This window comes from Onychostoma macrolepis, chromosome 20 (assembly GCF_012432095.1).
Source record: "Onychostoma macrolepis isolate SWU-2019 chromosome 20, ASM1243209v1, whole genome shotgun sequence".
Taxonomy (NCBI): domain Eukaryota; kingdom Metazoa; phylum Chordata; class Actinopteri; order Cypriniformes; family Cyprinidae; genus Onychostoma; species Onychostoma macrolepis.
This window is the reverse complement of record NC_081174.1, coordinates 2,239,059-2,256,953: the sequence shown is the minus strand read 5'-3', so window position 1 is coordinate 2,256,953 and position 17,895 is coordinate 2,239,059. Positions and strand designations below refer to the sequence as shown.

At 40.1% G+C, this 17,895-nt stretch overlaps 2 protein-coding genes across 6 annotated transcripts in view; one reads left to right on the top strand and one right to left on the bottom strand.

Moving 5' to 3' along the window:
- The window catches only part of lama2 (laminin, alpha 2), a 243,370-nt gene extending 242,656 nt beyond the window's left edge, over positions 1-714 (bottom strand). For all 5 annotated transcript variants that reach the window (XM_058755242.1, XM_058755243.1, XM_058755244.1 and 2 more), the window contains exon 1: positions 559-714. In XM_058755242.1, coding sequence (XP_058611225.1) covers positions 559-625 — 67 coding nt within the window. In that variant the 5' untranslated portion in view covers positions 626-714. The remainder of the gene's footprint in view (positions 1-558) is intronic.
- Positions 715-2,103: 1,389 nt separating this feature from the next.
- si:dkey-126h10.1 (vesicular inhibitory amino acid transporter) lies at positions 2,104-16,892 on the top strand. The gene is made up of 3 exons (XM_058755247.1): positions 2,104-2,494; positions 13,640-14,356; positions 15,484-16,892. The coding sequence occupies exons 1-3, from the start codon at positions 2,222-2,224 to the stop codon at positions 15,919-15,921; spliced, it is 1,428 nt and encodes a 475-aa protein (XP_058611230.1). The 5' UTR covers positions 2,104-2,221; the 3' UTR covers positions 15,922-16,892.
- Positions 16,893-17,895: the final 1,003 nt, after the last annotated feature.

Genomic DNA, 17,895 nt, shown 5'->3' with positions numbered 1-17,895 from the left:
CAATAAAAAATATATATATTAAAGAGAATTTAAACAGCACAAATTCTGGTAGTATCACTCAGTTTCACTGTTTGTAATCACACATAATGATGAAAGTAGATTACAAAAGTAATTATAAAAGTAAAATAATTAACATGACATTCATGGCTTCAATGTAACAGGGCTGAAGATCAGTGCACATGACTAATGGTTTCATTGCACCACAGAACATTATTCACTGTCAATATTCTTTTGACTAAGATGTCAGCATGATTTTTTTTCTATAACAGAGTTGAACAACTGAACCAATGTAAGATTAAATGTAATGAAATTGTAAGAGAAACATTAAAACATTATAGCATCATTATAGAAACATTATAGCATTGTTTAAATTCTGGCAGTCGACCGTAATTCAAAGCCAGCTATTTCACAAGGAAACAAAAATTAAGTGCAGCCTATATTTCAGGCGAGTAAACTGACACATGAATACGGAGAGTGCGTAATGCGCGCTCACTCTCTCTTTCTCTCTCTCACACACACAGACACACACACGCACACAAGATCTGTGGGTTCACTCACCTCTCTGCTGAGCTCCACAACATCGCCACAGCAGCCCGAGGAGCACGACAAAACACGGTCTGTTCATGTCCTGATCTGCCTCTTCTACATTCACGCTCAATCAAACAGCAGACACAGTCCAGGAGCCTCCAGAAACTCCACGAGTGACTTTGGGAAGTTTGGGACGCTCCTCTGGCACAGCCCTCCTGTCCCAGGCGCTCTGAGGAGGGGGCGTCCCGAGATCACATTCCTCTGCATTTCCTCTGCTGGAAAACTTTCAAGTAGAAAAAGTGTAAAACACTGAAACCTTCTCTAATTACAACTCCATAAACTTTGTTTAACTTAAAAAAGTTCCAAATAACGTCTGTAAAACCTCATATAAAATAAACAGAAAATGTTACATTTTGTTGAAAAAACAATGGTTTGATATTTATGTCGATTTTCTTTTGTAGTTTTGTGTTACAAAAAAAAAAAAAGGTTTTTTTTCTATTTATGTATAAAAATTAAATAGATTTACCATAGACCAATGACTTGAAATGTGGTGAGAATAAAGTGGCATAGACCATTTTTATTATAAATTCAAAAGAAATATATGCAGTTTTTTAGGTAACGTCTGTAAAACCTCAAAGTAAATAGAAAATGGTACATTCTGTTGTAAAAACAATGGTTTGATATTTGTCAATTTATTTTTGTAGTTTTGTGTTACAAAAATAGTTTTTTTTCTATTTATGTATAAAAATTAAATAGATTTACCATAGACCAATGACTTGAAATGTAGTGAGAATCAAGTGGCATGGACCATTTGTATAACAATTTCAAAATAATTAAATGCAGTTTTTTAAAGCTTGAAGGGTCCAGGGCCAATTGTTATTTTGTGGAAAAGAGTTACATGTACTTCAGAATATCTTTTGTGCTCCTCAGATGAAAGAAAGTCACAGAGGTTTAGAATGACATAAGGGTGAGTTAAAGATGAACTAATCTTTAAACATACCACACAAACTAACAGGGACGAGAAAACAGCAAAAAAAAGTATAAATAAAATCAGCAAACAGCAAAGTTAAAATCATATTATTGCAAGATTTATTCACGCTCAAAAACTTTCTTATGAGGTTGTTTGTTTGTCAACCTTGTTGAGTTGTTTGGAAGAACAACATGCTGTAACGTGTGTTTTTATGTATATTCAATGTAATTTACTGTTCTCAGTGTGTGTGAGTTAAAAAATGCTGGATAAAATGTCCTTTCTTTTCCTCGGGGTGAGTGGGTATGCTCTGGAGTTTCTGGACTTCCTCTGCACCCTCTAGTGTTGGACTCACACATTTGGTCTCATCTGTATTCACCAAAAGCAGACCGTCCTCATTCTGACAAAATGGGAAGTAAAACATTTTCTAAACAAACACACATTTTAAAGTGATTATAATGTTACAGTTCATCGGCCTGTCAGTCCTCCAAACTTTTGTGTTGCTGTTGCCCAATTTAAAATGGATGCACAGCCAGTTTTTCCTCACGGGTGCGATGGCCCGGATCTCCGTTATGCGTTTGCAGTGCTCAGACTGACATCTGGCCGGACAGTACAATATTTCTGATGGATGTCAGTGAGTTTGGCTGGATTGAGACACGTCATGTGAGGTAAAGCTGTGAAAGCCAAGCAGTTCTGTGCACTCTTTCCACATTCAGCGGCTGAGCAATGTCACGTTCTCAGCTTTCTTGGGTGAAGAGCCGTGCGGAGGCTCTCTGGATGAAGCGTTTGCATGCGGGCGCTGAGGAGAACCGAGGTCTGGTGGTGAGGGATGAGCTGGCTCATACGTATGGAGACGTTTGCAGGTGTGACTCTCGGGCTGCCAGTCCTGAAAGTCCGGCTGCATTTCGCTCAGACCATTCCTGTGAGGATGGCACTCACTGCACACGGCCGAGAATCACAACTTGGGAGGCGGGTTGGAACGTCACCAATGCCATACAGGTGAGCACACACCCCCCTGCATTACACACTTGCTATGAGCGCATTTTCATTTGGAACTATAAACATGTAGGAAGTGCAAAGCTAATGTGCAGCTGGCCGCAGGTACTGTACACACAACACAGCACACAGGGATTCACTAAAAATGAATTACACTTGCTCGTAGTGTCACGTATTTGCACATGCTGTCTGTTTTGTGTTGTTTTAGCATCTGATTCAGAAAATGAATTATGTAAACCAGATTAAAAATTAAACTGCCAAAAAAGTTAGGATGATCTGGAGTTGTGGAGGATGCAGCAGACCAACTTTCTGCATGACAGCACGGCCAGCATCCAAACAGCTCTTCAGAAAATCAGCTCAGTGGCACCCCACATCTGAATTTTATAACATTTTTCATATATGTAATATCTAAATATAACAATTATATATATTTTTTTTTCCTATCAGTATTTTTTACTTATTTTACAATAAAAATATCTAACCATCATTAAAACAAGTATTTACTTGAAGCAGTTATATAAGGTAAGAATATTTAATATTTTCAGAGAATAAAACAAAAATTACATTTTGTATGCCAAATATGCACATATTTTTTTCTTGTTTTTAGCATAAACCTCACAACATGTTTTAAGGAACACTTTATTTCAATAGTTAACTTCAGACATTCTACTAATTTTAAGCAACTACACTGCTAACATTTTTAGTATAAAATTACAGTGTACTTCAGGTTAATAATTGCATTAAATTCACAGTAATTCCACAGAGGGACTTCTCTTGTATCAAACAGCACTCTCAGAAATTTCTTAAACAACCAGCATCATACTGTGTTTCTACAGTGTATATGTGCTATGAAGGCTCCTAGCATGGAATGCAGCATGAATAAATCATAATAAATATTTTTCTTGATGGTTTTATTTGTGCTATTTGAACTTGTTTTTGGTTCACTTTTAGCAGTTTGTGTTAATTGTGTATTTTTTAATGTTGGTGTATTTTGTAAGTGTTGTTTTTATTTGTTGAATGTTACCATTCATATTCTACCATATCATATTTGTCATCATTTTGACAAATGTTTTCATTCATCAAACTTCTGACAAGACTAGATAAGAAAGAATACGAATATACAAGGTCCAAGATCCCAAGCAAACACTAATCACCATTTTGATGACTTCAAAACAATTACAGCAGTAAACAACTAAATTTTTCACAGTGGCACAGTTAAAGACAAACATTATAATGTGAATTCACAGCAAAACAAGAGCAGTGAAATACTGTGATGTTAGCATCATTCTGCTGTACATTCACTGTCATTTGTAAGAAAATGACCCAGCATGCATTGATTTCACTGTAAATTTCTGACTACAGTCATTTATTGTAAAATAATACTCTTTAATCCTGTAAATTCCTGGCAGTTTTTACAGTGTGCAACTAGCAGTCGTTAGAGTATTAGTAGACTGTCTGCCTAATATCTGCTAACACTTTATTTTGATAGTCCACCAACACACTTTCTAATGACTATAGGTAACTTTGCAAGTACACCAACTTATTCTACTAACTCTAACCCTAATCTAACAGTTTACCAATACTCTAATAAAAATTAGCTGACATGTAGTTTTAAAGTTACTTATAGTTACTTTTAGTGTCTGTGGTGGACAGTAGAAATCAAGTGTAACCAATATATCTAGAATTAGATTAGTATACGGTTGTGATGCATGTTTTAGCGCTGAATTACTGCACTCAGTTGTGTAAAGTTAATTCACCCTGGAGTGTTTGGGAAGTGAATGTTATGTTCTTAAATTAAAACATTAAGTAAAAGATCATCAGCCAATTTCCTAACCTCAGATTCTGCATCCTTAGAATGATTGCACAAGTGTTTGTGTGTGTTTGAATATGCCTTATTGACTTTATGGCAGCATAAATCCTTGTTTATGTGAATGACACCCCATTACCTCATCTGTTCGCTCCCATTTGAGGCTGAGGGTAATATTTAGAGCTGTTAATGATCACACAGCTCGTTATTGCTGCTTGAGCTTGTTTAATTCATCCTTCTGCTTTACTTTATAGCGTAACGTGCCTCTCTTTCCCTCTTCACCCATCTGCCTCACGCGCTCCTGTCTTACTCTCTGTGAATCTGTCTTTCCACTGTAGTGAGTTGTCTTGCTCTCTGCTGTCTGTATAGGTAGTTTTCTTCTAAGGCAGCATTCCAGTGAACCTCATCAGCAGATGATTTGCAGCTCTGTATCAGGATAGCTGCGTGTCACATGACATTTAGGGTTCAGGTGATTGGATATAAAAAAAAAAAGTCCAGAATTGAGTGCATATAAGTAAAAATTAGATTGAGTAGACGGACTCAATCTAAGATGGCACCGCACATGGCAGCCACAGTGCTTAGCTCTCTAGTGTTTGTACAGTTTTTGTTAGTTTTTCCTGTTTTTAGCTCCTCAAACACGATCAGTTTTACCAGGGATGAACTGCTGAACATTCGGCAGAACACACCACAAAATCTTTTACCGGATTTCGATTATTCTGACGTTTTGCTGAATGTTGTAGTTGGCGGAGCAGCAGCGTTTATCAAATGATTTAGGACGCACAGACGGGGAAAACTTGTGAAGCTCAGACAGCACGGAATTCAGACGCTGTTGCCTAGCATCCATCTGGCGAATCTCTGCTCTCTACCCAACAAAACGGACGAACTTCTTCTGCTATCCCGGACAAATAAGGATTTTTCCAACTCTGCTGCTCTGTGTTTCATGGAAATCTGGCTGAATGATGCCATTCCGGACAGCGCGGTACATCTGCTGGGCATTCAGCTATTTAGAGCAGATCGCGACGCAGAATCAACGGGGAAATTACGCGGCGGAGGGACATGCTTTTACATCAACAAACGGTGGTGTACAGATGTCACTGTGTTAAAGAAGATGTGCTGTCTCGATCTAGAAGAGTGCTTCTTTAACTGTAAGCCATTCTATTCGTTCATTACCGAGAGTGTTTACATTCCTCTGCAAGCGCACGTGAGCCTGGCTTTACAGAAACTCGCTGATCTGATCACAGAGACTGAGCAACAACACCCGGACTCTGTTTTAATCATTCTAGGTAGGGTTGTTACGATACCATAAAAATGTCTTACGATACTTTGCCAGCTGAAGTATCACGATACCATGCAGTATTGTGTTAATTTAAAATTCAACAAAATGAATCAAAATTTAATAAATAAATAGACGTAACTGAAAACAGACAATATTATTCTCTGAATACTTAATTAATGTGAATGAATGACTGGCTATTGTTATCCATGAAATGATCCTAGCAAAACTCATCTTAGCACTGCACAGAAGCTGCATGAAGTGACATTTAGATGTGGCATTTATACATTTAGACTGTATTTATATAATTGCATTAATAATGTTATGAGATTAATGTTTTAAATACTAAATTCTGAATATATAAATATGTTGGAATATAATGTAATATGTCTACTTTTAGATGGGAAATTTAAAAACGGCCAGCAGGTGGCAGAGTCATTCAAACGATTCTTTCAAAACTGCTGAATCCTTCAGGAGCGAATCAAATGACTGTGCCCGCATCCCAATGTGCATAATATCCATCCTAAATTCTATGTGATATTAGTAATGTTCAATACTATCTAGGGCAGATAGGGTGGATAGTATGCACATTGGGACGCAGGGTGTTTTTATGAATGGCTTAGTGAATCAGTGATTTGCCCAAGCCAAGGCGGATTTGGATTCGAACACAAAAACGAAATAAAAACAGCTCTCTTGCTCGTGTTGTATTGCCGAACTGTCAGGAGCATTTTTTGCTCGCATATCTTGACATTTCCGAGTTAGCAGCATATATATTAAAACATAACATTATAAATGAATAAAAATATATAATGATTGATAAGAACCAAATGCAAAGCCACTATGCATTCGTGATCGCAAAGATGCTTCCAGAAACGAACTATTACACCTGTTCTATAAGTGGTCAAATGAATAAGACTGCGAGAATACTTTCTTGTAAGATATTATGATGTTGAATAAGTGATGCTTGAGCTGCTTTTTTAAATGACATCAAATGTTCTGAATCAGACCCTTTCTTCTGTTAAACTGCAGCATGAACAACAACGTGCAAGTGCAACTTCTCATTGCAAACTGAACTGAAGCATCGGGAAACACTCAATACCATATAACGTATATACACAGACAATACTACACAGAACACAGCAGAAAGACATTTGGCAATTAACTTGTAATGTTTCTGCTGGCATGCATGTTCAAATGAAGTAAATCTCTCCCGTGAACTGCCAAAATACAGACAGCACATGTCCCACCAGAGACCGTAATATACTGGATCACTGTTACACAGCAATAAAGGATGCATATCACTCTGTCCCACGGGCAGCTTTGGGGATCTCTGATCACTGTTTAGTTCATTTCATATCAACCTACAGGCAGAAACTGAAATCAGCTAAACCTGTACTAAGGACTGTAAAAAGATGGACTAATGAAGCAGAGCGGGATTTACAAGCCTGTTTCTTTCTCACTGATTGGAGTGTTTCTGTGAGGATATGTGCATTCCTACCAGGTCTCATTTAACCTACAACAATGACAAACCATGGTTCACTGCAAAACTCAGACAGCTCTGTCAGGCCAAAAAAGATGCTCGCAGGAATGGGGACAGATTCTTGTATAAACAGGCCAAATACACACTGGAAAAGGAGATCAGAGTGGCAAAGAAGAATTATTCTGGAAAGCAAAGGAACCAATTATCTTCTAGTGATCTTGCTTCAGTGTGGAAAGGTCTGAAAGACATCCCCAATTACAAGACACCATCCCCCAGCACTGTGGCGAATCAACAACTGGCAGATGATATGAATGAGTTTTATTGCAGGTTTGAAAAAACACCATTCACACCTCCTGCAACTCCCCTCTCCCCCCACCTGCACTGCAGATCAGTGAAGATGATGTGCGTCAGGTCTTCAGAAAGAACAAGAGAAGGAAGGCACCAGGCCCAGACGGTGTGAAACCTGTCTGAAAACCTGCGCTGACCAGCTGGCCCCCATCTTCACACAGATCTTCAACAGATCACTGGAGCTGTGCGAAAGTCCCCTCATGCTTCAAACGCTCCACCATCATCCCTGTCCAAATAAACCCAAAATTACTGGACTTAATGACTATAGACCTGTGGCTCTAACGTCTGTGGCCATGAAATCATTTGAAAGACTGGTTTTGGCTTATCTGAAGGACATCACTGGACCCTTACTGGACCCCCTGCAGTTTGCCTGCAGAGCAAACAGGTCTGTGGATGATACAGTCAACATGGACTGCACTACATCCTGCAACATCTGGACAGACCAGGGACTTATGTGAAGATCCTGTTTGTAGACTTCAGCTCCGCTTTTAAGACCATCATTCCATAACTCCTCCAGCCCAAATAAACTCAGCTATCCGTCCCCACCTCTGTCTGTCAGTGGACCAACAGCTTCCTGACAGACAGGCAGCAGCTAGTAAAGCTTGGAAAAGTCTCATCCAGCAACCGTACGATCAGCACTGGCGCCCCCCAGGGTTGTGTCCTCTCCCCACTGCTCTTCTCCCTCTACACGAACGACTGCACCTCTAAAGACTCCTCTGTCAAGCTCCTGAAGTTTGCAGATGACACCACAGTCATCGGCCTCATTCATGACAGTGACGAGTCTGCCTACAGACAAGAGGTTAAGGAGCTGGCTGCCTGGTGCAGTCTTAACAACCTGGAGCTTAGCACGCTCAAAACTATGGAGTTGATCGTGGACTTCAGGAGAACCCCCCCTGCACTCCCCCCACTCACCATCTTGAACACACTGTGACTGCAGTGGTGTCATTCAGATTCCTGGGCACCACAATTTCTCAGGACCTGAAATGGGACACTCACATTGAGTCCATTGTGAAAAAGGCCCAGCAGAGGTTGTACTTCCTTCGTCAGCTGAGGAAGTTCAACCTGCCACAGGAGCTGCTGAAACAGTTATACTCCGCCATCATTCAATCTGTCATCTGCATGTCATTAACTGTCTGGTTCAGCTCAGCTACCAAATCTGACCTCAGAAGACTACAGAGGGTAGTCCGTACTGCTGAGAGAATCATTGGTACAACCCTTCCCACTCTCCAAGAACTGTACTTATCCAGAGTGAGCAAAAGGGCTGGAAAAATCACTCTGGACCCCTCACATCCAGCACACTCCCTCTTTGAACTGTTGCCGTCTGGTCGACGCTACAGAGCACTACGCACCAGAACGGCCAGGCACAGGAACAGTTTCTTCCCTCAGGCAATCCATCTCATGAACACTTGACAATAAACGTGGAACACACAACACTATTATACATTACTTATTTAACACACATACTTATTTACATTTCAAATTTGCACATATCATACCTGTACATACATAATTGTCTATATTATATATTGTTTTTGCTATTTTGTACATTGTCTATTTTGTATATTTGTATATTATTCTTTTTATTATCTGTGTCCTGTCGCTGTCATTCTGTTGCACTGTGGAGCTTCTGTCACTATAACAAATTCCTCGTATGTGTAAACATACCTGGTAATAAAGGTCATTCTCATTCTCAAAATGGCAGCATGCAGGTCACAAACTTTTGTCAGTTTGAATGAGTAATACTTCAAGTAAAATCTAAGAACAAACTGGTGTGCGGTAATTTTGAACAAATTCAGAGCAAAACCAAGGTTTGGAGTTCGAAAGAGCTTGTCGAAAAGTTTGCTCTGGCTGTTGAACACCTCTGAACCATCATTGGTCAGTGGTGATGATGCAAAGGGTGGGTGTGGGTCCATTTCTTCTTTTCAGTCTGTCGAGGTCAGATGCAGTAAACACATGAACACAATGCAGAGCTGCTTTATAGTAGAACTTTGAGTTGTAATTGACAACATAATGAGCATTAAAATTACATAACACACAAATATTGGGTGAAATTGTAAATTTTTAGTTGATAATTTTTGAATTAAATACATTTTTATTTTGACCATGTTTCTTTTGACCCCATCTGCCATCTTTTCACAGAGCTTGTCACAATGCATTCTGGAATTGCCTTAAGTGTGAAAGACACAAGAAATGTTGCCTTCGAATCTGGCCAACGCAGCTACCATTTGGTACAGCCGTCATGTCAGAAGAGCATCTATGAAGCCTAAAAATGCATCTCACTAGACTCTGCACTCTCTTTCTCTCTCTGCTGCGTCTCTGTGTGTGAATGATCAGCTGTCGTCTGTTCACGAGAGATACGGTCATTAGGACCTTGAGAGGAAATGAATGCAGTGTTGTATCTTTATTCATTGTGTCTAACACAAAGCAATTTACCAACAATTACAGTCAAGATAAAATATCTGTCACTTAGCGCCTCTTTAGAGATGACTGCGACTTCATTAGTGCAGGGTGTGTGAGAGGGTGTGATTTCATTACTCCCATCTGCTGTGCGGCTGTGAGTGTGTGTTTCACACAGCTGTGTGTGTGTATCTGTGTGTGTGTGTTTGTAACATCTCTTCTAGTTACCTTTATATGCATGTGAGACTAGCGCAAACCCTGTATGTGTTCAGAGGTTCCTCTTCATTACTTAATGGAGTTCTCAGTTATGGTTAGTTTAAGTATCAACATAGCCTCACGTTTCTCATAAAATGACTTGGGAGAAGTCTGTGTGTGTAAGCCCTTTGATGGACTAGGCTCCAGAATCCATGCGACCTTACAAGCTGTTTGGAGAATGGATGGATGGATTTAGAAGAAGTAACAATGAAAGAAATAATAGATAGATTTTATCTTTAAATTAAAATAGTGGGTAACACTTTTACCTCACACCTTTAGTCCAAGGAGTCCTTTCTGTGTGGAGTGTGCATGTTCTCCTCACATCAGCAACCCAAAGTCCAAAGACATGCAGGTTATGCTGGGCACACCGCACAATTTTAGCATGATCTTGCCATAATTTTTGTGCACAAAATGCATAAAATTGGAGGCAAATCGGTGCTCATTCATGCGAGTGCAATCGTGTAGTGTGTTATCAAAGACACGATCTGAGAGAAGCGCTGATGCAATCCTTACAGTCCTGAATGGGAAAAGTTTGGGGAGAGGAGTCATAATAGATCTTTGGTTGTGAAACCAAGTTTGTAGACAAGGCAGAAAGCTGTTGGCGATTCTTCCTAGTGAAAAGTTGTGTAATGCGTGAGCCCCATCACTGAGTTGACGATTTCATGTCAATTCATGCAATTTGATTCAAATAAAAATTATTTGTAAAGAAAAACTAAGCATGAATGACACCCCAAACATAACCTTTAGTGAGGCCGAAGCTGATTGTATGAAAATGTACATTACGAAAAAATAACATTGTACAAATTAACAGGGCTGCAAACTCATGTGTTTGATACTGTTGTCATGCTCTCATTCCACGTTATCTCTTTTTTTTTTTTTACGCAGTGAAAAAGCACCCTCAAATGAAAGCAAGATCATCCTCAGTTGAAACTGTAATAATAAGATATTTAGCAACCTCTTCAATGCATATTTGTGTTTGAGTCAAGTCAAGTCAAGTCACCTTTATTTATATAGCGCTTTTAACAATACAGATTGTGTCAAAGCAACTTTCCAATATCAAAATAGGAAAATAGTGTGTCAGTAATGTAAAATGACAAGATTAAACATTCAATTTTCAGTTAAAGGCATTTCATTATTGAATTCAATGATGTCATCGTCCAGCTCAGTTCATTTTAAACAGTATCTGTGCAATCAAGGCAACGATATTGCTGGAAATTAAGTGTCCCCAACTAAGCAAGCCAGAGGCGACAGCGGCAAGGAACCAAAATTCCATCTGTGACAGTATGGAGAAAAAACCTTGGGAGAAACCAGGCTCAGTTGGGGGGGGCAGATCTCCTCTGACCAGACGAATCAGCAGTTCAATTCCAACTGCAGCAAAGTCAGATTGTGTAAAGGACTCATCTGGTTCCTGAGGTCTTTTCCCAATGGCCATCTAGGTTACAAGGTCCTCACTGGGGATCTGTCTCTGGGGCTCATCTAGGTGTCCTGATCTCCGCTGACATTCAGGGCTGTAGAGGTCATCTCTAGGTGCTGATCCACCATTTGATCTGGATACGGACTGGATACAGGTGACTGCAGTAACCATCTGATCTGGACACGGACTGAATCAGATGGCCACGGTGATCTCGGAATAAGAAATAGAAAGACTAATATAGCGTAGATGCCATTCTTCTTACGATGTAACAAGTACATCGGGTGATATGGGAAATGTTCCCGGTTCTGGTTGACCTAATTAATGCAGCCTAACAATCCTTTAACGGATTTGAATACTAGAAGCGTATTAGTGTTGTTATGTGTACGCCAGGTTAAAGAGATGGGTCTTTAATCTAGATTTAAACTGATAGAGTGTGTCTGCCTCCCGAACAGTGTGAGGTAGATTGTTCCAGAGTTTGGGCGCTAAATAGGAAAAGGTTCTGCCGCCCGCAGTTGATTTTGATATTCTAGGTATCATCAAATGGCCAGAGTTTTGAGAACGCAGTGCACATGGAGGACTACAATGCGATAAGAGCTCACTCAAATACTGAGGAGCTAAACCATTCAGGGCTTTATCAAGATTTTAAAATCTATGCGATGTTTAACAGGGAGCCAGTGCAGTGTTGACAGAAAAGGACTAATGTGGTCATACTTCCTGGTTCTAGTAAGAACTCTAGCTGCTGCATTTTGGACCATCTGGAGTTTGTTTATTAAGTCTGCAGAACAACCCAATATGGCATTACAATAATCTAACCTTGAGGTCATATATACATGAAGGCTGTATGTGGCTGTCAAAGGAAATATTGCTATCAAATAGCACACCTAGGTTCCTGACTGATGAAGAAGAATTGACAGAGCAGCCGTCAAGTGTTAGATTAATGTTCTAGGTTATTACATGTGGGGTTTTTAGGTCCGATAATTAACACCTCTGTTTTTTCAGAATTTAGCAGTAAGAAATTACTCGTCATCCAGTTTTTTTATATCGACTATGCATTCCGTTAATTTCTCAATTTGGTGTGTTTCGCCAGGCCAAAAACAAATATAGATCTGAGTATCATCAGCATAACAATGAAAGCTAACACTGTGTTTCCTGATGATATTTCCTAACGGTAACATGTAAAGCGTGAAAAGTAACAGCCCTAGTACTGAGCCTTGAGGTACTCCATACTGCACTTGTGATCGATATGATACCTCTTCATTCACTGCTACAAACTGATGGGGGTCTGATAAGTACGATTTGAACCATGCTAATGCACTTCCACTAATGCCAACAAAGTTTTCTAGTCTATTCAAAAGAATGTTGTGGTCAATAGTGTCGAACACAGCGCTAAGATCCAGTAGTACTAACAGAGAGATACGACCACGATCAGATGATAAGAGCAGGTCATTTGTTACTCTAATGAGAGCAGTCTCAGTGCTATGAAACGGTCTAAATCCTGACTGGAAATCCTCACAGATACCATTTTTTTCTAAGAAGGAATATAATTGTGAGGATACTACCTTTTCTAGTATCTTTGACAGAAAAGGGAGATTCGAGATCGGTCTGTAATAACTAGATCTTTGGGGTCAAGTTGTGGTTTTTTGATGAGAGGCTTAATAACAGCCAATTTGAAGGTTTTGGGGACATATCCTAATGACAATGACGAATTAATAATAGCCAAAAGAGGATCTATGACTTCTGGAAGCACCTCTTTTAGTAGTTTAGATGGAATAGGGTCTAACATACATGTTGTTGGTTTAGATGATTTAACAAGTTTATAAAATTCTTCTGGAGAGCTTCAAAAGTTTCTATTTAAAACGTTTTCCAATTTATTGCTGTAAAAGTACAGTAAAAGTACCCATAGGAGAATTCTCACTCCAAGTTGAACTGAAAAGTTGACAGCCCTGAATTAATATGAATTTGCCTTCAAGTCGTCAAAACGTAAAATAGTTATAAACTGCTGTGAGAGTGAGTTGGTTCAATTAAATCAAGTAAGAGCAATATTAATACTCATGCTTAGCTTAGTTTACTCAGTTCTTGACTTACAGCAAGTCTTCATTTCATCTCATTGTTATGTAGAAGTGTCATTTGAGCTATATATTTATCTCAGGCATCTTGTGCTTTTGTTTTCTCAGGGTATCTTTGTGCTGGGTCTGCCCTACGCCCTGCTGCAGAGTGGGTACATGGGTCTGCTGTTGCTGGTGTTAGCTGCACTCATCTGTAGCTACACCGGAAAGATCCTGGTGTCCTGCCTGTACGAAGAGGATGAGAATGGTCGCTCGGTCCGTGTCAGACGCACCTACGAGGACATCGCTACTGCCTGCTGCAGACACATCTGCCCTTACATCGGGGGCAAGGTGGTGAACGCCACGCAGGTGGTGGAACTGCTGATGACGTGCATCCTATACTTGGTTGTCAGCAGTAACCTGATGTGCCACAGCCTGTTTTTCCTGCCTCTGACCCCGGCGGCCTGCTCCGCCATCACCTTTCTCATCCTGGTGCCCTGCATGCTGATCCGTGACCTGCGGGTGGTGTCACGTCTGAGCCTCTTCTGCTCGCTGGCTCAGTTCCTCGTCACCTTCATTGTGATTGGATACTGCCTCCGTCAGTCGCCGCAGTGGGCCAGTAGGAGGCTGAGTGCAGTAGTGGTGGACTTCGATGGCTTCCAGGTTGCAGTGGGGGTGATTATCTTTAGCTACACATCACAGATCTACCTGCCTACTCTGGAGGAGAGCATGACCGACAGGCTAGACTTCAACAGCATGATAGACTGGACTCACGCTCTGGCCTGCATACTGAAGACAGCATTCTCCGTGGTGGCCTTCCTCACTTGGGGAGAGGAAACAAAAGAGGTGCACTGATCCCACATGACTGCAGTTGTTAGGCTGCATTTATTTACCAGCTTACAACAACATACAGCAGAAAAAATGCATGTAATGTTGTACGACATTTTGTTGGGTCCAAAAGTCATTATCACTAATACTATTCACATTAAACAATGTTTCCATGTAGTAAAAAAAAAAAAAAAAGCTAAGTATTTCAACACTAAAATTGCCCTTCTAAATTGCAGAGTGAGTGCACATCTTGCGGGACACCACTAATTGTATTACTGATGTGACATCAAATGTGGTTCACCTAATGAGAATTTAAGATTTGAAATTGAGAATTAAATCTGATTTATACAATTTTTGGAACTATTTTAGCTACATCCTAGCTCAAGTTTCCTTTGTATTCAGGATGGCCCAAGATGGCTCAGTGGGTAGCTCTGTTTCCTCACAGCAAGAAAGTTTGAGTCCTGCATCTTGCATGTTCTCCCAGTGTCAGCGTGAGTTTCTTCCAGGCTATTTTCCCCCACAGTCTAAAAGCATGCAGTGGATTGGATACACTAAATTGGCCATAGTTGTGAGTGTGAATCTGTCCCAGCACTGGTGATGCTTTCAGTTCTGGGTTGGGTCAAGAAGGGCATCCAGTGTAAAACCAAACTTTGCTTTGTATTTAAGGGCATAGTCCACCCAGATAGAAATGAAAATCCTGATATTATTCCTATGTTCCCTAGATTTATATGACAAATGATGAATACATGAGTATGGGTCCAATTTTTCATGGTTAGGTGTAGGGTTGGGGTTAGGCTAACTTAGGAACACAGGACCCTAGGAACATAAGGTCCCTTCTTTCGACTGTAGAACACAAAAGGAGATATTTAGCAGCATATCCAAACTGCTTTTTCCACACTATGGCAGTGAATGGTAGCCATGGCCATGCCACTGTCATTTCTTTCTGGGTGAACTATGCATTTTTACATTTGTGCATTTGGCAGATGCTTTTATCCCGAGCAACTTACATTGCATTCAGGGTAGAGATTTGACATTTTACTACTTCTTGCGTTCCCTGAGAATCGCACCCATGACCTTGGCATTACTAACACTCTACTGTTTGAGCTTTCATGAATCTTAAATGTATTTATTTATTTTATTCTCAGGTGATAACAGATAACCTGCCCACCGCTTTGCGGATGGTGGTGAACCTGTGTCTGCTAGCAAAGGCTCTCCTCTCGTACCCTCTGCCGTTCTACGCTGCGGCAGAAATACTGCAGACAGGCGTCCTGAAGCTCAACCCGTCCACAGAAGGGTCCGAGCGGTGGACGCTGCTCCTGCGTGGATCTCTCCTCCTCCTCACCCTCATCATGGCGCTGTACGTGCCTCATTTCTCCCTCCTCATGGGCCTCACGGGCAGCGTGACTGGGGCGGCCATGACGCTTCTGCTCCCGGCGCTCTTCCACCTGCAGCTGAAATGGACTCAGCTGGACGTGAGCCGCAGGGTGCTGGACCTGCTGATATTACTGCTGGGCTGTTTCTGCAGCGTCTCCGGGGTTATATGTTCCATCAAAGGAATGATAACAGCCTTTGAAGACAAATAGATAGCAAATCATGCTCTCTATCTTTGAGTCTGCATTTCCGTTTGCTCTGGTCTGGTTGTTAATAAAGTTAAACAGAGCTGTGTCTGGAGGTTAATGAGCCTGCTTTGCTTCCTTCCACAAATCTGACTGTGAAATGTTATCTAGCGTCGAGTGTTGTTGTCATAATTCACCATGTTCATTGCTCAGGCACTTACCAGGCCAATCATGCATGAAAAGCACACGAGATTCTATTCTACAGTGTGTTTATTATTCTCTTGTTGTCTCTGGAGCGCAGTAAACAACTTTTGACAGTCAGTTAACTTCATGTAAAAAACAAATCATAAACATACTGCTAGCAACTAATAGGCTTTTAAATTATGAGCTTCTGAAACAGCACTTTTTCATAACTGCCTCGGTTTGTGTGTTTCTCTCTATGCGTTGATGAGAATATCATTATGAAAATAGATTTGCTTCTGCAGGACAAACAACAAGGTCAAACAGTCTGTCGTGATCAAGAGTCTTCAAGTCTTTATCAGTGACCAGTTCTTTAAGTAAGTAAACCTCTTTAAGTAATGACTACATACAGCTGTAGAGCTACTGGTGAATGTAACCCAGCAGCCCATGTGGCCTACGTGACATCAGCGCATAAAGAAAGTTGATAATATATGCAGCATGAACTTTCATAACATGTCTGGCCTCACATGCTCTGATTCGATATGATTTTTCAGTAACAGATACTTTTTTACATTTACCAGAGTAACAAATTTAAAGGGGTCATATAATGCTATATCCACTTTTACAAGTTGATTGTACTGAAATGTGTGTTGGCTGTGCCTGTACACAACCATCCTATAATGATAAAAATCTATCCAGTGTTTTTTTTTTTCTCAAATCGAGCTTTTTCGTCTTGTGACGTCACAAGATCGGAGGCCCCTCCCACGATTGTTGATTGACAGAAGCGTTTCAACACAGACTGCACTGGTGTCTTACCTCAGACCCGCCCTGAGTAAGCTGTCATCAGTTGTTTCACCGCCGGAGCAGATGTAGACAAGAATGACTCCTAAGCGATTGAGGTGTTTTGTTGTTGGATGTAATAATGAACATAGCAGTAGTCATTTACTCCCGTCATCTGAGCGGCTGAAGAGGATTAGGTTTAGTGCTGAAGGGAATGCGCCCTCCATCTACCTAAATGCGTCTATGTTCGTACGAATCATTGGTGATCCAGCTTCACCTCCACAAAAAGTGAGTACAAGTTTTTTTTAAATGAATCTTTGCAAATGGCCTTTCCTAATAATGTGCTAATTAGCAAGTTTCATGATGAATGCTGCTAAAGTAAACAGTCCCTCAGAGAGCAGCTCGGAAGAGAGGGGCGGAGTCAGCAGAGCTCATTAACATTTAAAGTAGAATGACACAATACTGCTTGCTCTGACGAGACTACCAATGAGAAATTTTAATCAAACTATGTTACAGAGTTTTCATTTAGACCGTAAAGAATAATATCAACTTGTGGAAAATGGGCATTATATGACCCCTTTAAGTTATAAAAAAGGTTGTGGGAACATTGTTTTGATATGTTTCCAAAATGTTGAAATGTCCAGTTTTCTTTATCTGATTAAAACTTTACCTAAAGGTTACAAAAGCATTTTTAGAATGTTCTGCTAATTGTATTTTTACCCAAAATATTATTGTATTTCAATGTTTATTTGTGATGTTCTAGGAACATTAAAATGTCCAGTTTTCTTGTCATGATTAGAATGTTATTTACAAAACGTTCCTTAAATGTATAACGTTCAAGTACAAATAACATCATAAGGTTATTCCAAAAATGTTGTTCTGATAACGTTTTCTCAATGTAATGAGAACGTAGTATATCAAATATTAATAAAGATATAAGCATTATAAGCGTTCCATATCCATTACATTAAGAATGTTTTGTCCTAACATGTATGTAATGTTTGTGAATGTTGTGAGAATGTTTCCTGTTAGCTGGGTAGT